The 25,627-nt window shown below is 41.6% G+C and overlaps 1 protein-coding gene and 1 non-coding gene across 2 annotated transcripts; one reads left to right on the forward strand and one right to left on the reverse strand.

Moving 5' to 3' along the window:
• Positions 1-314: 314 nt before the first annotated feature.
• On the forward strand, positions 315-24,997 carry LOC120930597 (extracellular calcium-sensing receptor-like). The gene is made up of 8 exons (XM_040341772.1): positions 315-458; positions 8,577-8,884; positions 13,185-13,476; positions 16,684-17,514; positions 19,252-19,479; positions 22,252-22,415; positions 23,857-23,873; positions 23,924-24,997. Exons 1-8 carry the CDS (start codon positions 315-317, stop codon positions 24,832-24,834), a joined length of 2,895 nt encoding a protein of 964 aa, XP_040197706.1. The 3' UTR covers positions 24,835-24,997.
• On the reverse strand, positions 12,543-12,648 carry LOC120934133. Its single transcript, XR_005748285.1, has one exon. It is a non-coding gene; the product is annotated as a U6 spliceosomal RNA (small nuclear RNA).
• Positions 24,998-25,627: the final 630 nt, after the last annotated feature.

Here is a 25,627-nt window from a genome sequence, read left to right on the forward strand (position 1 = left end):
GGTAAAATTAGGTGCCTCGGCTTATATTTGGGTCGGCTTATACTCGAGTAAATACGGTATATTTATGCAGGTGGAGTACAGATATTCAATGGCTAGCAGCTTGATTCTTTTCAGATATTTATACAGCAGCTTGGGTTGAGGGGGTTTAGGGTAAGCACAGAAATCTTTGCATTTTACCACGCCTTGCACTGTATCTGTTTGCCGAGGCAGCAATCTTGATAAAGGCAGAACTTTGCCTTCTCTGGTCAAAGGCTCCTCCTGTTGACTGGTGATCTGACAACTAATGGGGTAATGATCAAGTAGCGATAGGTGAGATGGAGGAAGCACAGAACTCCAGACTGAATGAAGCAGAAGCAGAGGGATCCTTGCACTCCATGTCCTCCAGAACAGCTTTCCCTCCATCAGGGAGAACAATCGACAGCACAGTTGTCACATCACTAAATTTCACTCCAAATCTGGTCAGCAGTCAGTGCCTTAAAGCGGGAGTTCACACGAAAAAAAAAATTTAACATTAGATTCATGCTCATTTTGTCAAGGGGAATCGGGTAGTTTTTTTTTAAAACAAAGCAATACTTACCGTTTTAGAGAGCGATCTTCTCCGCCGCTTCCGGGTATGGTCTTTGGGACTGGGCGTTCCTATTTGATTGACAGTCTTCCGACAGGCTTCCGACGGTCGCATACATCGCGTCACGAGTAGCCGAAAGAAGCCGAAGGTCGGTGCAGCTCTATACGGCGCCTGCACACCGACGTTCGGCTACTTTTGGAAAATCGTGATGCGATAGATGCGACCGTCAGAAACCTGTCGGAAGACTGTCAATCAAATAGGAACGCCCAGTCCCGCAGCCCATACCCAGAAGCGGCGGAGAAGATCGCTCTCTAAAACGGTAAGTACTGCTTAGATTTTAAAAAAACTACCCGATTCCCCTTGACAAAATGAGCATTAATCTAAGGTTAAAAAATAACATTTCCGGGTGAACCTCCACTTTAAGCTGGCAATGCATGGTTTGAAACTCAGCTGGCTCAGCAGGAACCTGACACATTTTGATCCATGTATGGGCACTGTGGTTGTTTAGAAGTCAATCAATTGAATGACTTCTGTACAACAGCCCTGTTGGATTTTCCCTGCTTGATCAGTGCTGTAGGCTAGAGACTGTTAGGCCTTGTACACACGATTGGTTAACCAGAGGACAATGGTCTGAAGGACCGTTTTCATCAGTTCAAACCGATCGCGTGTAGGCCCCATAGGTTATTTTACCTTAGGTTAAAAAAATGAGAACTTGCTTTAAAATTTAACCTATGGATTGGTAACCGATAGGTCAAAACCGATCGTTAGTATGTAAAACTATTGGTTAAAAACCAGTGCATGCTCAGAATCAAGTCGACGAATGCTTGGAAGCATTGAACTTCTTTTTTTTTCAGCATGTCGTTGTGTTTTACGTCACCGTGTTCTGACACGATCGTTTTTTTAACTGATGGTGTGTAGGCACGACGGACCATCAGTCAGCTTCATAGGTTAACCTAGGACAACCTAGGTCCTCTGGTTAACCTATCGTGTGTACAAGGCCTAACACTAATCAGTGTACTCTGACAGCACAGAAGTCTCCCAACTGTCAGAATACAATAGCTCAGTCGGGAGGATTCTCCCATCCACATCGAGTGTATGGATGGGGGAATCAAGTTGCACAAAAAAAGGGACTCATCTATTGGCTCCCTTAGATAATGTCACTCTGCAGATATACATCTATGAAGGTAGAGAACAGGATGCACAAGAAGTGTGTTTTCAGGAAGAATTCAACATAAAAGGTAAATCTTCAAGGGCACATTTAAAGTGTATGAATAGTTCAAGCTTGTGTTTACCAGTTTTGGATACAGTAAGGGAGGTCTACAATCCCTATAAAGTTATTTTTGCTGTTCCTGATCCAATAGGGGGATTTTAAATTTACATTTTTAAATTTAAATAAAAAAAAAAAAAAGCCAAAGAGAGGGGAATTCCCATCTATGACAGTTATTACCAGAACCGTTATCGCTGTTGTAAGATTTTCCCACATATCATGCTCTTATGACAACTCTAGAATTTTGGATTTTACCTCAATTTCTATCTTGGTGACAATGATCTCTGGGACAAATAGAGAGGGTGAACCTCTCCAGTGGGGATGCAGACAGCAGTAAAAACTTCAGAGCAACATACTTAAAGAGGCGCTGGGTACTTTTAGGCCCCGTACACACGTCCGAGGAACTCGACGGGCAAAACTCATCGTTTTGCTCGTCGAGTTCTATGTGAAGCCGCCGAGGATCTCGGCTAGCCAACTTTCCTCATTGAACAACGAGGAAATAGATAACATGTTCTCTATTTGGCTCGACGAGGAACTCGTCGGCTTCCTCGGCCGAAAGTGTACACACGGCCGGGTTTCTCGGCAGAATTCAGCTCCGATCGAGTTTCTGGCTGAATTCTCGGTCGTGTGTACGGGGCCTCAGACTTGCAAGAGTAGAATGACTGAAAAGCTCAGGAGCTCTGGCAAGACAGCGCCTGCGCAACAAGTCTTTCCTTTGATGGTCGATGGTCAACCAACAGTAGCTCAAACCACAGAGATACAAAAAGGAGCTCTAGACCAAAATTGGATAAATGTTTCCAAAATCATTTTAAGTGTTAATAAAAATGACATATACAAACATACAAAACGTTTTTTGGGGCAACACCACTCCCCCTTCATTAGGGTTCAATACAAGAGTAAACTTTAATGGACTCAAAGAAACCAGTGACCTTACAGATCTATAGTAGAACCTGAACTCCCCTCATGGACGAACAACCTGACAACAGTTGCTGAGCAGCAACGGAGGACAGGTCGTGGTGTAGCCTCCGAAAAATACATTGGCTGTTTTCATATGACTTTTTTTAACAATTCAAATTATGTAGGACTCTCAGATTTTTGTCTGATGCTCTTTTCCATATTTCTGTAGTTTTCTCCATTAAAATTAGGCAGGGGGTTTAACCTAATATCTAAATATGGTTTCCTTTACATATATTTTACTATTTTTATCAATAGAAATATAGGGCCAGATCCACGTACCTCGGCGCATCTATAAGGCCGGCGTAGCGTATCTCAGATACACTACGCCGCCGTAACTTACAGCGTATTTTCCGTATCCACAAAGAATTTGCGCCGTAAGTTACGGCGGCGTAGTGTAAATGTGTCGGCGTAAGGGCGCGGAATTCAAATCACTGAGGCCCCGTACACACGACCAGTTTCCTCGGCAGAATTCAGCTTCCGACCGAGTTTCTGGCTGAATTCTGCCGAGGAAACTGGTCGTGTGTACACTTTCAGCCGAGGAAGCCGACGAGGAGCTCGACGAGGAAATAGAGAACATGTTCTCTATTTCCTCGTTGTTCTATGGGAGCTCTCGTCCCGCCGAGCTCCTCGGCGGCTTCAGTGCTGAACTGGCCGAGGAACTCGATGTGTTTGGCACGTCGAGTTCCTCGGCCGTGTGTACGAGGCTTGAGATGTGGGCGTGTTTTATGTTAATGCAACTTGACCCCACGTAAATGACGTTTTTTTTAACGGCGCATGCGCCGTTCGTGGGGGTATCCCAGTGCGCATGCTCGAAATCACGTCGCAAATAGTCAATGCTTTGAACGTAATTTACGCAAAGCCCTATTTGCGAACGTTTTACGCAAACAACGTAAACGACGGAAAATTCTACGCTGGCCCGACGTCCATACTTAACATTGCGTACGCCTCATAGAGCAGGGGTAACGTTACGCCGAAAAAAGCCTTACGTAAACAACGTAAAAAAATGTGCCAGGCGGACAAACGTTTGTGGATCGCCGTATCTAGCTCATTTGCATACTCTATGCGGAAATCAACGGAAGCGCCACCTAGCGGCCAGCATTAATATGCACCTAAGATCCGACGGCGTACTAAGACGTACGCCAGTCGGATCGAGCCCACATTCAGTCGTATCTTGTATTGTGGATACAAAACAAAGATACGACGAGGCATCGTAGAAATTATGCAGCGTATCAATAGATGTGATCAGTTTAAAATATACTATCAAATGTATATGTATGTCGAGTTGATTTTTTAGTTTTGAAGTTAAGTACTTGGACTGACTCAGAATATTGGTACCACACCCCTGGACATAGTAATGCTGGTCTTTACCAGTACCAAGATACCAAAAACAACAAATGACATCAAACAAAAATCCAGACTTTTGTTTCTATTCACATGGAATATTCATAGAATCATAAATTGTGAGCGCTGTTGCATTTTTTGTCTTTTTTACACCTGCATATATATATATATATATATATATATATATATATATATATATATAGGAAATATGACCCCATCTATCTAATAACTCTTTAGTTGGTCTTTTCAGTTACATATATTAGTTAATATTGTACAATCAGTTGGTTTTCAAGACAATACTGGCGGAGAGGTGATACTTCCCAATGCATTTCACAGATATTAAAATATGCTTTAGGTGATCTACAAGAACATATGAAATATTAAGAAATATATATAACTGAATCCGCCAAATAGGAGGTCATGAGCTATCTGGGGGTTATGTTTCTGGTATATATGCAGATGAACAAAATAAATGAAATATGCATAGTGTGCATTGGCAGATTTTGTGATTTTATGAATATTCCATGTGAACAGGAATAAAGGTCTGTAGTTTCATATAATGTAAGTTGTTTCTGATTTCTTGGATCCTTCAAAGTCCCACATTCTGCATTATACGGTGGAGGGACATGGTTTGTATGTGTTGCTTAATGCGTTACCAAACTCTGGACCTTACATTCACTGTAGCTGGTCTCCCACAGTACACAGACCATGGGAATGCAATAGTTTTAGTAAATATAAACTGCTAAATACCTTTTCTTTTCAGCAGTCTTGTGACTTCTATCAGTGTCTGGTTAAAGCTTGTAGAAAGAGTTTTTATACTGCTCTGACTGTCCTATGAGGCTGAAGGACCCCTCACCCTCTGTCTGCACAGTGCTGATTGGCCCTGTGCTGATCACATGCACTCTCCCAAAAAAAAAAAAACTCTCTAGCAATACGCACCAAACAGAGCATGTACAGGAGAGCCTGTTCTATCAGGAGATGTAGTGGGGATTGTGTTAGAAAGGAGGATCAGAAAAGACAGAAGCAAACAGCCTTTTTACACAACGCAGAGGATTAACCCCTTATGTCAGGGGTGCCCAACCTTTTGAAGGCCGAGGGCCACTTAAGCGACTTATTAACCATTGGCGGGCCACAGTGAGCGGAGTGGGCAGATGACAGGTCTGTGTCCAGTCTGCATATGAAAAGCAGACACAGACACAGCCCAATCTACTCTACGGGCCCTCCGATCTAATCAGATAGAAGGGGCAGATCCACTTCTGTTTTTTTTTTTTACAGATCGAATTGGAGGTAGGCAGGTGTAAATGGACAAAAGTCTGTTTACATCTGCCGCTCCATAGAGGTGAATGGAGGGTCCAATTGGGTTGGACCGATCATGTGAAAGGGACCTAAGGCTGCTTTTACACTGATGGTCTATGATCTATTGTGGCGCAGTGTACCTGTGGTTTTCCCGCCGATTTGCTGCACTTTGCTATAGACGTCTATTATATCCTGCAGGTGTGGTGCACTTTCTGAAAAGCCACTTGCTTCCTCTACCACCGGCTTCATTTACAACACCGATGCTCTCGGCTGGCAAGTCGGCAACCTGAAATCTGGGCTTGCCAACCAGCCATCCCAGAGCAGGAGGTCGCGGACCACATCAGAGGGCTCCGCGGGCCACATGTGGCCCCCGGACCACTGGATGGGCACCCCTGCCTTAGGTTGTTCAGTCAGTATAACAAGCATGCTTTACTGAATATACAGACTGATTTTACTGTTGTGGGTTTAGTAACACTTTAAGTCCTGTAAGGTTAGACTTCCATGGATCAGATTTGTTTTTCCAGCTCATCCAACAAATGCTCAATTGGTTTGAGATCTAGAAAATTTTGAGGCTAAGTCAATACCTCAAACTCATTGTTGTGTTCCTCAAATCATTTTTTATTTCATCAGACCAGGCCACCTTCTTCCATGTGGTCCAGTTCTGATGATCACGTGCCCATTATAGGTGCTTTTGGCTTTGGACACAAGTCAACATGAGCACTCAATCATATTTACTTAATCTGTGTAGTAGGCTGTTTGGACTGAAAGTAGCTATAATGGGTCTGTAGAATGGAATGTGGGATCTGGTCTATTTTCCAGTATTCTGGTTAAAATCTAAGAGGTTCAATGGGGTCTTTTACCAGTTCACTATGGAGGGGCAGCAAAAGCCCCAACTACCCTTAACAGCTCCTGGGGTGCTTCTAGTGCTGAATAGCTTGGTGCTCAAAAGCTTCTCCTAATGCTTTGAATATAAGCTTTTATTTCAATGCCGCATACACACGATCGGATATTCCAACAAGAAAAGTTTGATGTGAGCTTTTGGTCGGAAATTCCAACTGTGTGTAGGCTCCATCAGACTTTTTCTGTTGGAATTTCTGACAGCAAAAAATTGAGAGCTGGTTCTCAATTTTTCTGACGGGAAAAGTTCTTGTCGGAAATTCCGATTGTCTGTATGCAATTCCGTCACACAAAAAAAACATGCATGCTCGGAATCAATTTGACGCATGCTCTGAATCATTGAACTTAATTTTTCTTGGCTCGTTGTAGTGTTGTACGTCATCGCGTTCTTGACAGTCAGAATTTCAGACAACATTTGTGTGACTGTGTGTATGCAACACAAGTTTGAGCCAAAATTCCATCGGAAAAAAATCCACGGCTTTCTTGATTGAATTTCCAACCGTGTGTACACGGTATAAGCTTACCACCCAACTGAAAGAAGCCTTTTTTTTTGTTTTAATCATATTATAAGCAGGATAACAAAATAAACACATACATACAGTACAAAACTGAAAAAAATATTAAATACATAAATAAATAAAAACCTAACAGTTTAACCACTTAAGGACCGCCTCCTGCACATATACGTCGCAGAATGGCACGGCTGGGCACATGTACGTACAGGTACGTCCTGTACTAGTGACCAGCCGTGGGTCGCGGGCGCGCTCCCGTGACCCAGTTCGAAGCTCCGTGACCGGGACCGCGGGACCAGTGAACCCGATCGCCGCTGGAGACCCGCGATTGGTCCCCGAAGCTGAAGAACGGGGAGAGCCGTGTGTAAACACGGCTTCCCCAATGCTTCATTGTGGCGGCTGCATCGATCGTGTCATCCCTTTTATAGGGGGACACAATCGATGACGTCACACCTACAGCCACACCCCCCTACAGTTGTAAACACACTTCAGGGAACACATAACCCCATCAGCGCCCCCTTGTGGTTAACTCCCAAACTGCAACTGTCATTTTCACAATAAACAATGCATTTTAAATGCATTTTTTTCTGTGAAAATGACAATGGTCCCAAAAATGTGTCAAAATTGTCCGAAGTATCCGCCATAATGTCGCAGTCACGAAAAAATCGCTGATCGCCGCCATTAGTAGTAAAAAAAAAAAATGCAATAAAACTATCCCCTATTTTGTAAATGCAATAAATTTTGCGCAAAACCAACCGATAAACGATTATTGCGTTTTTTTTTTACCAAAAATAGGTAGAAGAATACGTATCGGCCTAAACTGAGTAAAACATTTTTTTTATATATATTTTTGGGGGATATTTATTATAGCAAAAAGTAAATAATATTGAATTTTTTTAAAAATTGTCGCTCTATTTTTGTTTAGGTGTGCTGGCGAATATGTGTACATTATTTTTGTTTATAGCGCAAAAAATAAAAACCGCAGAGGTGATCAAATACCACCAAAAGAAAGCTCTATTTGTGGGAAAAAAAGAACGCCAATTTTGTTTGGGAGCCACGTCGCACGTCCGCACAATTGTCAGTTAAAGCGACGCAGTGCCGAATCGCAAAAAGGGGAAAGGTCATTTAGCTGCATTTTGGTCCGGGTCATAAGTGGTTAAATACCAGCTCTTTAGTAGCGATGAAGATATATTTGGAAATCTGTGTCAAGTTTATATTGTACATTCCAGCTAGATTTTTAGCCTTAGGCCTCGTACACACGACCGAGTTTCTCGGCAAAAACCAGCAAGAAACTTTTTTTTTTCTGAGGAAACTGGTCGTGTGTACATTTTTCGACAAGGAAACTGTCGAGGATCCCGTCGAGCCAAAAAGAGAGCATGTCTTCTTTTTCCTCGACGGCAGTGGAGAAACTTGCCTTGTTGAGTTCCTCGACAGCCTAACAAGGAACTCGACAAGGAAAACAATGTGTTTCGCCCGTCGAGTTTCTCGGTCGTGTGTACGAGGCTTTAGATGGACTGATTTGTTTCCGCAGAACACAAGTAAAATAATAATGTGACCATAGTTTATTAACAAGGCAGTGGGATTTGCAAGAGCTTTCTGCAAAGTTCAGCAAGTCATCACAATCAATCTCAATCTGGTTACTAGTTAGTCATTGAACTTTGCAAAAAAAAATTTGCACATTGTATTGCCTAACCTTTTACTACATCTTAAAAAAATTCTCCTGTTTCCTGATAATTGTTAGAGAAAAATTGTTGAAGAAGACATACCAAAAGAATATTGTTCTGGCGTGCTCACGTCTCAGTGCCTGGTTGATAAAAGCAAGATGGAGAGTTTACGTAAAGCCATCTGGATCCTTGTCCTGCCTTACTTGATTCTGGCTTCTCACTCCAATGATCAATCTGCCCCGAGGTGTCACCTGGAAACGCCAAGCCTTAAGGGGATGACCCTACCAGGAGATGTACTAATAGGATTCCTATTCCCTTTACGTCTGGATAAAATTTACTACAACGTTTCTTTCACAGAACGGCCTCCAAAGACCACCTGTACAACGTGAGTAAAATATTTTTTTGTAGTGCTCATATAATTTAAAACATTTTCTTTCAGATGCATAATATACAGGAAGCATAACCTTAGCCTTTGCAAACATTGCTGTATCGCCAACCCCCTACTGCCATTTTACATTACTGTACTGCACCTCCCCACCCCGTACTGCCATTTTGGGTAATCTAGCGATCCTGGAACACATTTGCTGGAACACACGTTACCTTTAACGAATTTTCTCATAGTCAACAATCATATCTAAAGCATGCCTTAGTTATTTAAATGTGATTGGTGAAGGAGGAAGCAGAAAGTTCCTTCATATTGCTCTTCTACTGACCCTGTATAAAGCTCTATCTGCTTGTTCTGCAGATGATTACATAGAACTCAGTTTAAGGATGACGTTTCCAGCTTTAACAAAGTTGCAGTGTTTAAAACAATCTACTCATGAACAGGCCCGGGCTGGGACAAAAGATTAACCCGGACATTTTAGACTGAGCAGCCAATTTTTCCAGGGACGGGGGGAGTGGTTGTGCATTATTAAGCCTCATACACACGATCAGTCCATTCGATGAGAACGGTCTGAAGGACCGTTGTCATCGGTTAACCGATGAAGCTGACTGATGGTCCGATGCGGTGACGTAAAACACAACGATGTGCTGAAAAAAACAAAGTTCAATGCTTCCAAGCATGCGTCAACTTAATTCTGAGCATGCGTAGATTTTTAACCAATGGTTGTGCCTACTAACGATCGGTTTTGACCTATCGGTTAGGAATCCATTGGTTAAATTTAAAGCAAGTTGGCTTTTTTTTAAACGATGGTTAAATAACCTATGGGGCCCACACACGATCGGTTTTGACAGATGAAAACGGTCCATCAGACCGCTGTCCTCTGGTTAACCTATCGTGTGTACAAGGCCTTAGGGGCATTTGGTGATGGGATATTCATGGAGGCTGTCCTCCTTACTGTAAGGGACACTGGGATATAAAGGGGACTGCACTGTAAAGGGACACTGTAATGATTACAGTGCCCCTTTACAATTCAGCCCCCTTTATATCATAGTGCATCTTTATATTGCAGTGCCCCTAGCAATCACAGACAATCGTCACAGTGCCCTTTGCAGTCATGCCCCCCTTACTTTTCTCTCTATCCACAGTGTCACTTTTACTCTCTGCCTCCCCTGCACAGTCCTACCTTCAGCAGAGCAGAGGCAGGATTCAGCCTGTGTGTCCTCTCCAGGGTCTCCTGCCCCACCGACCATGTCATCCTATCAGCAGGACAAGGGGTAAGAGGAGCTGCAGATCTGGATCATATCAACAAGCTGGTGATTACCCACTTGTTATTATTAAAATACTCCGGCTCGCTGTGCAGATCTCCAGCTCCTTCCACCCCCTGCTCTGCTGATAGGATGACATTGTTGGCAGGGCAGGAGAGACTGGAGAGGAGACACAGGCATTGCTGAAGAGCAGGAGGTGAGCAGTGACAATGGTCTGTGTTAGCCCTGTCCGGACCTTACCTCCCGCTGTGTGGCCTGGTCATTAACAGACCACTCTTGTTAGGACATGTGGCCATGGCCCACTGGGCAAATGTTCGGTGTGTCCTATGGTCAGTTCAGTCCTGCTCATGAATAAATACACTGCTCTTCTGCTGCCTGCATGGTCAACCGCCATTCCATTAAAGGGCTTGCACCCTTAGGTTTGAGCAGAAACCGTAATTTCTTGAAGTGTAGATCTCCTGCTCCCCAGCTGTTCTCATTGGTCCTTTCCATTAAACACTACATTACTATTGTGTCCTGTAGTGACTTGAGAGGTGGGAGGAAGATCTACTGAATGCAGCAGGTGACACAGGGAAATAACCAACTAAATAAGATCCACAGAAGTCCTAAAAAAAAAACACAAATTAAGCTGTCTCAGGGAAATTACATATATGTTTCTAAGTGGCCACACAATTTTCAGTGCACTTAATCTTCCCAATCATTGGTGCCCATGCACAAACTACATCAAACTGGGAGCACAACCTTGTGGCATCCCATTCCACAGGAACAGCGCTTACCTTTTATATTTAACCTAAACTTTTATATAATAAAGGTAAATATGTTTTTTATTGAATTTTTAAAAGGAAAGGAATACAAACAGATTTAGGGCCAGATTCAGGTAGACTTACGACGAGCGTATCAGTAGATACGCCGTCGTAAGTCCGAATCCCCGCCGTCGTATATTTAAGCGTATTCTCAAGCTGAAATACGCTTAAATATTGTTAAGATACGACCGGCGTAAGTCTCCTACGCCATCGTATCTTAATTGCATATTTACGCTGGCCGCTAGGGACGTGTACGCTAATTTACGCCTAGAATTTGTAAATCAGCTACATACGCCTATTCACGAACGTATGCCCGGCCGTCACAGTACAGATACGCCGTTTACGTAAGGCTTTTTCCGGCGTAAAGTTACCCCTGCTATATGAGGCGTAGCCAATGTTAAGTATGGACGTCGGGCCAGCGTCAAATTTTCCGTCGATTACGTCGTTTGCGTAAGTCGTTCGCGAATAGGGCTGTGTGTAATTTACTTTCACGTTGAAAGCATTGACTATTTGCGGGTTAATTTGAAACATGCGCACTGGGATACGTTCACGGACCGCGCATGCGCCGTTCGTAAAAAGCGTAATTTACGTGGGGTCACAATGATTTTACATAAAACACGCCCACATCTTACACATTTGAATTAGGAGGGCTTACGCCGGCCAATTTACACTACGCCGCCGCAGCTTACGGAGCAAGTGCTTTGTGAATAATGCACTTGCTTGTCAAAGTTGCAGAGGCGTAGCGTAAATAGGATACGCTACGCCCGCACAGAGTTACGCGCTCCCTACCTGAATCTGGCCCATACTGTATAAGTCCATAAGACAGCGTAGCCCAAAAAAATGGATATATAAATGAATCCCCAAGGGCAAAAGTAAAATGAGTTGGTATTCATATGTATTACATAGTCAAGTGATTTGTAAAATATAAAACAAAACAATAATAATACTCAGACTATTATCCCACAATGCAAACATAAGTGCAAATAAACTCTATTGGGTGTAAGGGCCCAAGGCAGAAAAATCATGATAAATAAATATTCCAAGGTGCTGTAGATCCATGTGAGGCCTTGTACACACGACCGAACATGTCTGCTGAAACTGGTCCGCGGACCAGTTTCAGCAGACATGTTCGGTCGTGTGTAGGGCCGACCGGACAATTTTCCGGCCGACCGGACAGGTTTCCAGCGGACAAATGTTTCTTAGGCATGGAAGCCTGTCAGTCGGACATGTCCGATGGTCAGTACGACTCATCGGACATGTCCGCTGGCCCGAGAACCCGCGCATGGCGTCGAAGTGATTTGACGCATGCGTAGAAGCATTGAACTTCCGGGTTCGCGCACGTCGCCGCGTCATCGTCGCTGCCGCCACGTCACCGCGTCGTCTGTCCGCGGATAATTTGGTCTGATGGTGTGTACAGCCATCAGACCAAATGATCCCAGCGGACATGTCCGATGAAAACGGTCCGCGGACCGTTTTCATTGGACATTTCCGCTCGTCTGTACGAGGCCTTATAGACAAAAAAGAAAAGTAATAAGTATAACTAGAGGGGAGAGAGTATAAGGGGGAAGGGAGAGAAGAGTCCTGGAAGACAAAAATATGGAACGCTTCACAAATATGCGTATGGTCCTTGTGCAGGGCCATGCTATTCTTCTCTGTATTGTTCCAATTTTAGTATATGTCCTGTTCAAGAGAGGACCTAAGCTATTATATATTAGATTAGGTCAAACAAACTTGCTATCTTCCAAGGTGGACAGTTGCAACACATTTACAGGTTCAGACCATCCTGGGCACATCCCACCAAAGCTTTCCAGCAGCTCAGCAAAGTCCCAGCAAGAACATCTCAATGGATCGTTTCTTGTTGAAGAAGGGGAGGTGTAGGGAATGGAATCTGGAGTTGCTTTAAGAAAGCAGAAGGCCTTTGTTAAGCAGCATTGCATTAAAAATCCATATTTTGCACAGAATGGAGGGGGGGGGGGGCAGTTTCCAGTCCTAACTGGGTGGAGAAGGTATAGGATCTCAGAGGTGAGACAGGAGGAAAAAAACTCAAAAAGAAAAATTAAAAACCTTAATACAGTAATTTCTAGATCTGAACATTTGACTGGGTGTTGCTTGGGGCCAGGTGTGTGCTGTGTGTCTCCTCCTAGCCCATGTATTTATTTTAAACTTAACTTTGTTTCTGAAGTTGTTTAATGCATTGTTCCATTTTAACAGTTTTCACTTTTTGTCATAAAGGTTCTCCTTTGAGAGCTTTCAGGCACTCCAGGCTGCAATATTTGCCATTGAGCAGATCAACAATAACTCCAACATCTTACAGAATGTAAGCCTCGGCCTCCAAGCCTATGATTCGTGTAACGTTCTTCAGCAGAATGTGAAGGCAACGCTACAAATAGTAACAGGACATGATACGGCTGTTCCCAATTATCGATGTCTTTCAAATTCTCCTCTCACTGCTGTTCTTGGTCCCTCAATCTCAACACAGTCAATGACAATAGCTCATATTCTGGGGCTCGGCAGATTTCCACAGGTAATGGTTTACCTTATCAGATGGTTCATTTCAAAGCCCAAATCCAGACTAAACTTTTATTTTATTTTAATTTGGAAAGAGGGGATATGTAACCTACTGTATGCCAGGAGTTTAATATATATTTCCCCACCGGGAAGATTGCCCTTGTTTTTTGCCTGGGGTGAAGTTATAGTAAAGCTATCCAGTGGGAAACCGAAAAATCTTTCTATTCAGTAAATTGAGGAATACTATACAGATCTAGTGATCAGATGCAAGCACTAAAAATAGAAGTGAATGTGCTTGATCTCATCTGATATTGGAAGCTAAGCAGGGTTGGCCTTGGTTAGTACTTGGATTGGAAACAGTGGGGGTAAGGTTTTGGTGATCAGTAGGATTTTTTTTCATTGCTATTTATTTTGTTATCACTTTAGTTTTGGGTTTGTGAGCACTGCAACTACCTAATGCCTTGTACACAGGATTGGAATTTCTGATGAAAAAAGTTAGACGTAATTTCTTCATCGGATATTCCGACCTTGTTGGGTCCCCATTGCACTTTTTTTCCATCATAGTTTAGAAATAGAACATGTTTTATTTTTTTCCGATTAAAAATTCCGATCGTCTGGGTGGAACTCCGATGGAGAAAAAAACATGCATGCTCAAAATCAAGTCGACGCATGCTCGGAAACATTGAACTTCATTTTTCTCGGCTCATTGTAGTGTTTTACGTCACTGCGTTTTGGACAGTCGGAATTTGGTCTGATAGTGTGTATGCAAGACAGCTTGAACGGAATTCCGTCTAAAATTTCCATCGGATTTTATCCCATCGGAAACTCCAAAAGTGTGTACAGGGCATAAGACCCAAACACTATAAGATGGGAGGAGGTCACATTCTCTTCCATACCTAGAAACACCAGGTATTGTTGCTAGCTTACATTACTGGCATAAAAGGAATAGAATAAAACGGGTCTTGTCGAATCAAAAATCAATGGTAGAAAAAATTCAAACCGTGACACCACTTACCAAAGTATGGTACTGTTGCTGTAGCCAAACAAAATTTGCCCTGGGCAGAGAAACTGCCAAAATGTTTTCATTGAATGAATTCCTTTTCATTCATTTTTTACATGCATTTGTATTGTTGTGTGTGTTTTTGTTTTTATAGCACCATCTTTTATTTTTTTTCCATTCCACAAAAACCTTTAAAGCATGTGTATCAGTATTTATAGTCGCATCATGAATTAATACATTTTTCACCCTTTGTGGAATTAATACATTTTGCACTTTTTAGAATCAAAAACCTGACTAAGACCCTCTGTTGCGGAAGTAGTCGCTTTCTGACCCTGGTAGTCATATCTGGGTCACTTTTTGTATGCATACAGTACATTACTGCCCTGTAAATGTTTTGATGGCTCAGAAATGGGCGTTGTTGGTATGCAATGATGGCAAAATCTAATTGATGGGTCATTCACAGATTATTAGTTCAATGAAGAAGAGCCCAGGGTAATAATGATCTGGTTACTTGATCCAAACTAGGTCACTCCTTTAATGTTGCAGGGGATTATGGGTCAAAATTCCTACCCTATGTGGTGTAATTTGTCACATAAGTGCTATACTAAGAATTAAGTTCCTTATTAGGACATTAATTTCACAAAGGGGATGGGGGCAAATAGCCCATGCTCCTTGTTTGGGGTCTTTGGGTCACTTATATCAATTCACTAGACATGTGCACACTGAAATACTTTGTTTCGTAATTTCGTTTTCGTCTGAATTTTTTTTTTTATTTAGTTACTCCCGAAATTCGTTTTTATTTATTTAGTTTTTCGTAAAAAAAAATGCATTCGTCGGAAAATCCAAATTAAGGTCGAATCTGTCATTGAAGGCTCATGGTGTCTGTCGAATGTTTTAAGAAAAAAAAAAAAAAAGATTTCACAGAATCTTTAAAAAAAATAAAAAATGTTGACTTTTCATGACTCTCTATGTCGAATCTTCATGTCTCTCTATTTCGAATCTTCATGTCTCTCTATGTCGAAACTTCATGTCTCTCTATTTGGAATCTTTTCTCTCTATGTGGAATCTTTTCTCTCTATGTGGAATCTTTTCTCTCTATGTCGACTCTTCTTCATGTCTATATAATGTTGAATCTTTTCTCTCAATGTCGAATCTTTTCTCTTTATGTAGAATAATATTGGACTAATAGAGTTAAGGTTAGGCACATTCGACCGCAACGAAAATAAAAATAAAGCATTTGTTTATGTCGGATCTTTCGGTTTTCGTTTTCTGTGGTTCGTTATCGTTTGTTAAAACGATAACGAAAATACCTGAAATTTGGACGAAAATGCATTTGGACGAAAACAAATGCACATGTCTACAATTCACTAAACAATTCCTTTTAAAAAAAACGTTATACTGTAAGGTACTCTTGTAGCCAAACTGGCTCAACCAATCACAAATGCTTTTTCAGTATTATACTTTACAGCATTTTTGTAAATACTACTGCTAAAAAGTACTTTCAGATGATTTTTTTTATTATAATATTGTTTATATTGTATATTAAAGCAACCCTTGCTATATATTTTCTTCCCCATCGAACATTGCATGTACATAGAGGATGTACATAGAGGATATTGAACTTTCTTTATTTATTTTTTTCTATTGACTAATGCCGCATACACATGGTTGGAATTTCTGACAAGAAAAGTTTGATATGAGCTTTTGGTTGGAAAACCGCGTGCAGGCTCCATCGGACTTTTTGTGTCATAATTTCCGCCAACAAAAATTTGAGAGCTGGTTCTCAAATTTTCCGAAAAGGAAAGTTCTTGTTGAAAATTCTGAAAGTCCAGACTTTTCAAACTTGCAGGCTGGTTCTATGTCAAGAATTTACTAAGTAATGAAGCTACAATCTTCTTTAAAGCCATGCATCTCTAATCTTTCTTTGTTTTTTATTTTTTTAAGTGAATAGCAAGAATTAGAGTCAGAAATGCTATATTTTTTAAATTGGTGTATGTGTCGTCTTTGGGAGATTTTCCTGTTCTGGTGACCACAGGACAAAAAAAAAATGGGGGACATCGTGTGCAATTGGTACTGGATAGCAGAGAAGCAAAATAAATCGGCCAGAGTGTCTCCATTTTATATATCAGCTAGCACTGAGCTTTAAAAAGAAGTCTGAAATAGAAGTTAAGATATCTATTTTCTTGTTATAACTATTGGGTTAATGTAAACTTATACTTACAGATAAGCCAGTGGTCAACCAGTCCTCTACTGAGCGATCGGAGAAAATTCCCATCCTTTTTCAGAACAGTGCCAAGTGATGCATTCCAGTCTCACGGACTTGCACAACTGGTCTTGCATTTTGGTTGGTCATGGATTGGACTTATTGCTGCAAACGATGACTATGGCCAACAAGGGATCCAGCTGATCAGACAAGGTATAGTCAAGGCTGGGGCTTGTGTGGCGTACAGTGAAAACATTCTAATAAACCTGCCAGATCGTAATGCTCCACATATAGTAAATGTAATTAAACAGTCTACTGCCAAAGTTGTGGTGGCCTTCTGTAATGAAGCTGATCTGATCATTGTCTTGGGTGAATGGTCAAGACAAAATGTCTCCAAGAAGATACTAATTGCCAGTGAAGCATGGTCAACAGCAAGCCTCTTTTCTCTTCAGAAATATTCAAACCTTCTTACTGGTACCATTGGACTTACTTTTTCTAGTGGGACACTACCAAACTTTAAAGAGTTTCTTAACAAAATCAATCCTTTTATGTCTATCGGTGGGGACTGGATTAAGTTATTTTGGGAGAACACTTTTAAATGCACATTTGCCCATAACTTTAACTTAACATCAGCTTTGGAGACTTCAGAAGGAGAGTGCACAGGGTCTGAAAAACTAGACAAGATACAAAACAGCTTTACGGATTTCTCTATACTAAGGTCCCCCTATAATTTCTACACTGCAGTCCATGTGGTGGCCAAAGCTTTGGAAGATCTTCAAAAATGCCCTCAAGGCAAAGGCCCATTTGCTGATGCAAACTGTGCAGATGTGTGGGATTTTAAACCTTGGCAGGTATTGTTGTATCTATTTTTTATTTGTTGTCTATTTCCTTCAAAGCTTACCTTACAGATTGGTATTATGCTTCTATGTGACCTAATAATTTTATTTTATGTTACAAAATTTACAAAAAAGTGGAGAAAAAAGATAACTACAGAAGGAGAACTTTCCAACTAGTATCAATAAACCCTGAGAGTACTTGTGCGATATTTTTACAATGTATAAATGTTCTGTATATTTCTTTAAATTTCAATCTCAGTTTTATTGGGGAATTATTATACAAATAGACAAATATACATACATTAACATTATTATCATACCGTCAAAACATCTTACAAATACATTATACAAACTAACATAACTAAAACATCAAATAAACAACAAATAACAAAAGCAAAAAAAAGGGCGGAGGGGGGTGAAGAAAAAAAAAGGGGGGAGGGGAAAATGGCAATAGATGGCAACACATAGACATCCTATACCTTATTATGTTGCGTTTAGGTTCTACTCTAGTTCCCCTTAAACCTTCTAGTTTCCTGTTGATTCCCTAAAAGTCCTCCAGGAAGCCCATGTCTAATGGCATTTTTCATATATATCCAATTCTTGTGCCAAGAGGGTCTCCATCCTCTCAATAGTCCATTTCCACTACCCATTTATTCACTGATGGGGATTGTACTGATTGTCAATGTCGCGGAATAACCAATCTCGCTGCTATCAACCAATATCTGAGTAGACCATTTTTGATATTTTTATAGGGGCCCGGTAGGATGGACAACAGGGTATTTGAGGTGTATTGGGGATTAACTCCCCTGTAACTGCATGATCATGTCCCAGAAATGATAATTTTGGGGCATTCCTATCATATGTGTATCACAAGACCTTGGCAGAATGGCATTGCCAACATTTGTCAGATACGTCTGGATATATACACTGCAAGGATGTTGAGCATCGATACGAATGAGAAATTAGCTTATCTCTTGGGCTTTGGTTGCTAATGACAAACAGTGAGTAAGGGTAAACGACTTCTCCCACTCTTCTGCTTCATGTATTTGAAAAGAATATACCACTCTTGGGGTGAGGGGACCTTCTGGGTGGAGCCAACTTTGTGTGGGTCTAAGACAGGTGGTCTCCACATGTGGAGACAGAGGAAATATAGGCTTGGTCAAGATGTCTTGCAGACGCCAGTATGGAGATAACTCAGCTATTATATGTTTGATAGTCTTGTGAAATAGTCAGCTATACACCTTAGTAAGAGCCCTTCCACACTGACAGCGCGGCCACCTTAGTGGTAAAGTGCCGCTAGTTTTTACTGTGCTTTACCAACATTTCTGAGCATGCGCGGGTTTTGAACCGATGCTTTTGTGTACTAACCATCGGTTTTGACCGATGGTCAGCCGTCCATCGGTTCGATTTTAAAGCGAGTTCTATAATTTTTGTCCGAAGGACAACAGACCGATGGGCCGTACACACGGTTGGTTTGGACCAATGAAACTGGACTTCAGGCCGTTTTCATCGGTTTGGATTGATCGTGTGTACGCGGCCTAAGAGTTGTATTTGTTACATTTACCAGGATGACCACAACTAGTATGCAGATCCAGGAACTCAAGGACAAAAATCTTGACAATGGAAATATAATACATTGTCGACTGGTGTAACTCTCCAGCATCTATTAAAACTGAAACAGACCATTAATGTGGCTTAAAAATAAATAAAAAATAAAAGTAATTTTTTTTGTTTAACCCTCCCATGCAACAGCTCCTGTACTATATGAAAAAAGTGAGATTCAAGCAAAATAATGGAAGGGAACTCTACTTTGATGAAAATGGTGACCCACCTGCTGCATATGACATAGTGAACTGGCAGCTGAGCCCAGAAGGTGAAATACAACAAATCAAGATTGGAAGTTTTGACACCGCAGCACCTCCAGGAGATATTTTTGCCATAGATACAAGTGCCATTGTGTGGTCAATAGAAGATCACCAGGTATGAATAGAAATACTAGAAAAGGCCATTCCCTTTGTTCCTTTTTACAGCTCAAAATATATGTTTATAAAACGTTAACAGGGTACCTTTTTCTGGGCACTGGATCCTGTTAAATGGGAACTCAGACACAAAATGATATAGCCAATAAAAGCCAAACAGTTGGGCTGTGGTACACATGTGCAAACAATGAACATACTGATCGGAGAAGAGAACAGAGTGACAGAGGGATGAGCTCATCAGCCTTCAGCTTCACTGCCAAATCCCATGCCCTTAATTGTAACTTAAAGAGACACTAAAGGTTCACTTTAAAAAAAACATAAAACATATCATACTTACTTCCACTGTGCAGTTCGTTTTGAACAGAGTGGCCCTGATCCACCTGTTCTGGGATCCCACGGCGGCTCTCACAGCTCCTCCCCGCAATAGCTAACCCCCTCTGGGAAGCTCTCTCCCAAGGGGATTGAGAGAGCGGGCGCGCTACCGTGTCATACATTCGGTGTCCATAGCCACCAAGTGTATGATTCGGCCCTGTCCCCGGTGCCTGTGTCATTGGATTTGATTGACAGCAGCGGGAGCCAATGGAGAGCCGAGATGCAGTGGAAAGAGTGATGCAGGATCGCGCCCCCTGAAATTCGGGGCTCGGTTAAGTAAAACAGGGGGGGCTGGGGGGCCGGACAGAGCAAGGTGTTTTTTTCACCTTAATACATAGGATGCATTAAAGGGATTGTAAAGATTTGTTTTTTTATTTTCTTAATAGGTTTTGCTTTTTGTGACCTGATTTTAATCTGCTGCAATTAAAGGGGTTGTAAACCTTTGTGTTTTTTCACCTTAAAGGGATTGTAAAGGTTTGTTCCTTTAAGCTAGTGCATTGTTGGTTCACTTACCTTTTCCTTCCATTTCCCTTCTAAATGTTTTTTTTCTTTGTTTTCTTTGTCTGAATTTCTCACTTCCTGTTCCTCCTCAATAAGCTGTTCTGGCTGACTAACCCCCAGTCAGAACGGCTCAGATGATGGGGGGCAAGTTTACCGAGGAGAAACAGGAAGTGAGAAATTCAGACAAAGAAAAAAAAACATTTAGAAGGAAAAGGTAAGTGAACCAACAATGCACTAGCTTAAAGGAACAAACCTTTACAACCCCTTTAAGGTGAAAAAACACAAAGGTTTACAACCCCTTTAATTGCAGCAGATTAAATCAGGTCATAAAAAGCAAAATATGCAGATGATAACATACAGTATATGAGAGATGCTTTATCTATCAAAATATGTTGTTCATATAGTTTTTACAAACACAAAAATAGAATATAGGCTGGTCCCATGACCTGTCAAAGCCATGTGGCCGGCCTCTCCACTAAGCACAACACTCAACTCTAAGGCCGCGTACAAACGGTCGGTCCATCCGATGAGAATGGTCTGAAGGACCGTTGTCATCGGTTAACCGATGAAGCTGACTGATGGTCCGTCGCGCCTGCACACCATCGGTTAAAATCCGATCGTGTCAGAACGCGGTGACGTAAAACACAACGACGTGCTGAAAAAAACAAAGTTCAATGCTTCCAAGCATGCGTCGACTCGACTCCGAGCACTCGTGGACCGTTAACCAATGCTTTTGCATACTAACCATCGGTTTTGACCGATCGGTTAGGCATCCATCGGTTCAATTTTAAAGCAAGTTCTAAATTTTTGGACCGAAGGATAACTGACCGATGGGGCCCACACATGATCGGTTTGGACCGATGAAAATGTCCTTTAGTCCGTTTTCATCGGTTTTGACCGACCGTGTGTATGCGGCCTTAATGTCCACTGCAAAACAGATTTTGGCATCTGCTATGCATTATGAATGGAGATCAAAGTTTCTCTTTCTCCCCCAGTCCCTTCTTGTGACACAGGAATGCAGTCAACAGTTATTCACTCTAGAAGAATTTTGGTCATGGTATGCTAATAGAAAACTTTTATCATGCTCATTTTAGACTAAACTGCACTTTTAGGTAGGTGATTTCCAAGAACGTTTTGCATTACCTGAAGAACTCACACAGAGGCCTTGTGAAGATAAAAGTCTTCTTTACTGAAGAATTGCAATATTCAACAGTTACTCAGGCCTTGGTCCAAACATAGTTCAAAAGAAAGAGATTCTTACCAAGAATATTCTTTAGTTCCATAGGTTTGGTAAGGTGTCCAATGTGCCCGTCTTCAGGGGAACCCCTCCAGGGGAAATAACGGCATAAAGTCTCAGTTTCTAGATTTTGCTCCCCTCCTTGGCTCTTCTTCACATTGCCAGCAAGCTGCTCCACTCTAGGCTCCTCCCACCCTATTTAAGAGCTCCTGCCAGGAAGGAAGTGAAGTCACTCTCATTCTTGGAAGGATTTTAAAGGGACACACTCTTAAGTGGGCCATATAGAGGGTCCAACCCAAACCCATACATATAGATATATATATATATAAAAAAAATTCACTGCGGGACATTCTTTAAATTTGTCATTGAAGTTGTTGAGCAGGGGGGTGCCGCGGATTGAAGTTGTTGAGCGGGGGGGGGGGGGTCTTGCCGTGGATCGGATCAAAGTTGTTGAGCGGGGGGGGGGGGCCGCAGATCGGATCGTGTACACAGCCTTTGGTCATGATGTAGCATGTCTCCCCTCAGACCCCGTGCTCCTTCCTTCTTGCACAGCTTCCCGCAGAATCCGTGCGGGTTGGGAGGTATGCCAAACCTACCTAGACAAAGAATACCAAGAACTGCAACATTGATTTGATAATGATTTTGAATATTCTATTAATATAGAGTTCAGTCTGCAGTGAAAGCTGTCCACCAGGATTTCGTAAGGTTGCCAAAAGTGGAAAACCTGACTGCTGTCATGACTGTGTCCCCTGTCCACCAGGAGAGATCTCCAACCAGACAGGTAAAAGTGCAACCATCGAGTCTATTTTTTCCAAAGTCACAATTCCGCAATCTAATTAACCTGGAAAGCTTTTGAACTCCATTATGGAGATTATCAAGTTTGTCATGATTATTAATATTCTAAATATTTTTCAATTTCTAAACATGTAGTGCAATTTTAAGTGCTAAATAAATTATTAAATTTGAATGAAACAATTATTTACTGTATAGTCCCTTTATGTACCTTTAGTAATCCTCAAACTGTACTCCCAGGGAGCACCCTATCCTAATGATACCAGGATCATGGGAACTACGGAAACTTGATTTTTGTCTGCCTTGACACTTAGTACCAGTCTGGCACTTAGAACCCTCTATTTATAATTGATAATTGAGTGTTAAGGATTCTGTGATAATTAATGTGCTTATTTTAATTTGTTGGCACTCAGAACTTAAACTTTAAAATCAGGTGAACAGATGCAGTTAAGTTAAGTTGCTAAAATAATTATTGAAAATAAAAGGGATTACCGTATTGTCCAGCGTATAAGACGACCTTTTGGATGCAAAAAAATGCATCCAAAGTCTGGGGTCGTCTTATACGCCGGTACCTGTCTCCGTCAGGCTGCGGGCATCCATGATTTAAAAGCCGCGCCTCCTCCTAAAACTGTTCCGCGATTGGCAGAACACTAATTTTCCCAGCAGGGCCTCTGTTCAGTGTTCCGCCAATCAAGGATGCCTTTTTATCCTCGGACGAGAGGACATCCGTGATAAGCGGAACACTGAACAGAGACCCTGCTGGGAAAATTAGTGTTCCGCCTATCACGGAACAGTCTGAGGTGGAGGCGCGGCTTTTGAATCATGGATGCCCGCAGCCTGGAAGCCAAAATCTGAAAAGAAAGTAAGGTAGGGAGATCGTCTTGGCCGGCACAGTGGAGGCATGTGGTGGCACAGTGGAGGCATGTAATGGCACAGTGGAGGCATGTGATGGCACAGTGGAGGCATGTAATGGCACAGTGGAGGCATGTAATGGCACAATGGAGGCATGTAATGGCACAGTGGAGGCATGTAATGGCACAGTGGAGGCATGTAATGTAATGGCACAGTGGAGGCATGTAATGTAATGGCACAGTGGAGGCATGTAATAAAATGGCACAGTGGAGGCATGTAATGTAATGGCACAGTGAGGCATGTAATGGCACAGTGGAGGCATGTAATGTAATGTAATGTAATGGCACAGTGAGGCATGTAATATAATGTAATGGCACAGTGAGGCATGTAATGTAATGTAATGGCACAGTGAGATCTGAAAAAAGCCTGTTTCTGTCAGCGGTTGTTCTGGCTACCCCTTAGCTTCCAGAAAGACTAGAAGGAAGGGGGTAGTTTTATACGGCGAGTATATCCAAAAACCCAAATTTTTCCTGGAAAAATAGGGGGTCGTCTAATATGCCCAATCGTCCTATACGCCGGCAAATACGGTATTATTTTTTTTTTTTAATTGTTCCTTTCTAATAGTGAAATGAAGGAATACTGTATAATGACAACAGAAGTAACACTTTTTTACTTGTGAATTTTCTTTCAGACACCATCAACTGCCTGAAGTGCCAGTGGGATCATTGGCCAAATTCTCAGAAATCCAGATGTCTTCTAAAACCTATAGAATATCTCTCAAATGAAGATCCACTGGGACAAATATTAACTGCCATTAGTGTCATTTCCTCTTTGGTTCCAGTTGCCATTATGAACCTTTTTGTAAGGTTTAAGGCCACTCCTCTAGTTAAAGCTAACAATTATTATATCAGCTGTCTTCTCTTGGTCTCCCTCTCATTGTGCTTCCTCTGCCCTCTGATTTTTATTAGTTATCCCCAGCGTGAGAAGTGCCTCCTGCGTCAGATTGCTTTTGGAATGGTTTTTGCTCTCTGTATCTCATGCATTTTGGCCAAGACCTTGATTGTGATATTTGCTTTTATAGCTACCATGCCAGACAGTAATCTCAGAAAGTGGGCAAACCCAAAAGTGTCCTACATGGTCATTGCAATGAGTTCATTCTTACAATTTGCTTTGTGTGTACTCTGGTTGTGTATTGCTCCTCCCTTCCCAGAATACAACACACAATCTAAACCTGGAATAATTATTATTGAATGTAATGAAGGATCACCCGTTGCCTTCTGGACCATGTTGACCTACCTTTTTCTTTTGGCCTTCATTAGTTTTATTGTTGCCTTCCTGGCTCGTAGACTTCCTGACAGTTTCAATGAGGCTCAGTTTATTACCTTCAGCATGCTAGCTTTCCTCAGTGTCTGGATATCCTACATCCCAGCATCCCTCAGTGCACAGGGCAAATATATGGTGGCCATGGAGATCTTCGCCATCTTGGCCTCCAGTTGGGCTCTTATCACCTGCATGTTTTTCCCAAAATGTTTTATCATCTTGTTTAGACCCGACATGAACACTAAAGAATTTCTAATGAGAAACAACATTTATAAAAGATAGCTTATTCGGTGTGTACATGTAATGTGTTTTATTTCTTCAACATGCTAAATTGAGCTCAAGGTTTTATCTGCCTTAGCTTCTACTTAAGTTGTATAAGATTTATAGACTGGTTAATTTATATTTCTAAATAATTATGAGATCAAATATAAGTATGCATTGCAAAGCAAATATGGTACTTTGTCAATAAAATTGGATTAATAGAAAAGCTACCCATACCAGTGGCGTCTTAAGCTTTCATTATTAGGGGGGGGGGGCACATGGGGGGACAGGGACCAAAGTAGGGGGGGCAATTATAAAACGCAATTATATATATAATTGCATATACACACAGGGGCAGATCCACAGTGAGAGTACGCTGGCGTATCTACTGATACACCGGCGTACTTTCAAATTTGAAAGAACGCCAGGTAAGGTACGGCAGCGTAGCATATCTCTGATACGCTGCGCCTATCCATTTCTATGTGGATCTGGCCCACAGTGTCTTGAAAAAGTATTCATACCCCCTTGAAATTTTCCACATTTTGTCATGTTACAACCAAAACAGTAAATGTATTTTATTAGGATTTTATGTGATAGACCAACACAAAGTGGCACATAATTGTGAAGTGGAAGGAAAATGATAAATGGTTTTCAAAATGTTTTACAAATAAATATGTGAAAAGTGTGACATGCATTTGTATTCAGCCCCCTTTAATCTGATACCCACAACTATAATCTAGTGAAACCTATTGCCTTCAGAAGTCACCTAAAAATTGAGTCCACATGTGTATAATTTAATCTCAGTATAAAGTCA

The sequence above is a fragment of the Rana temporaria genome, chromosome 3 (genome assembly GCF_905171775.1).
Source record: "Rana temporaria chromosome 3, aRanTem1.1, whole genome shotgun sequence".
Classification (NCBI taxonomy): domain Eukaryota; kingdom Metazoa; phylum Chordata; class Amphibia; order Anura; family Ranidae; genus Rana; species Rana temporaria.

Bases quoted from the DNA above. Each gene is read 5' to 3' on its own strand.
- LOC120930597 (XM_040341772.1), top strand. From the start codon at position 315: ATGGAGGAAGCACAGAACTCCAGACTGAATGAAGCAGAAGCAGAGGGA. The intron at 8,885-13,184 runs GTGAGTAAAATA...TTTGTCATAAAG, and splicing joins CCAAAGACCACCTGTACAAC to GTTCTCCTTTGAGAGCTTTC. The intron at 13,477-16,683 runs GTAATGGTTTAC...TTATACTTACAG, and splicing joins GGCTCGGCAGATTTCCACAG to ATAAGCCAGTGGTCAACCAG.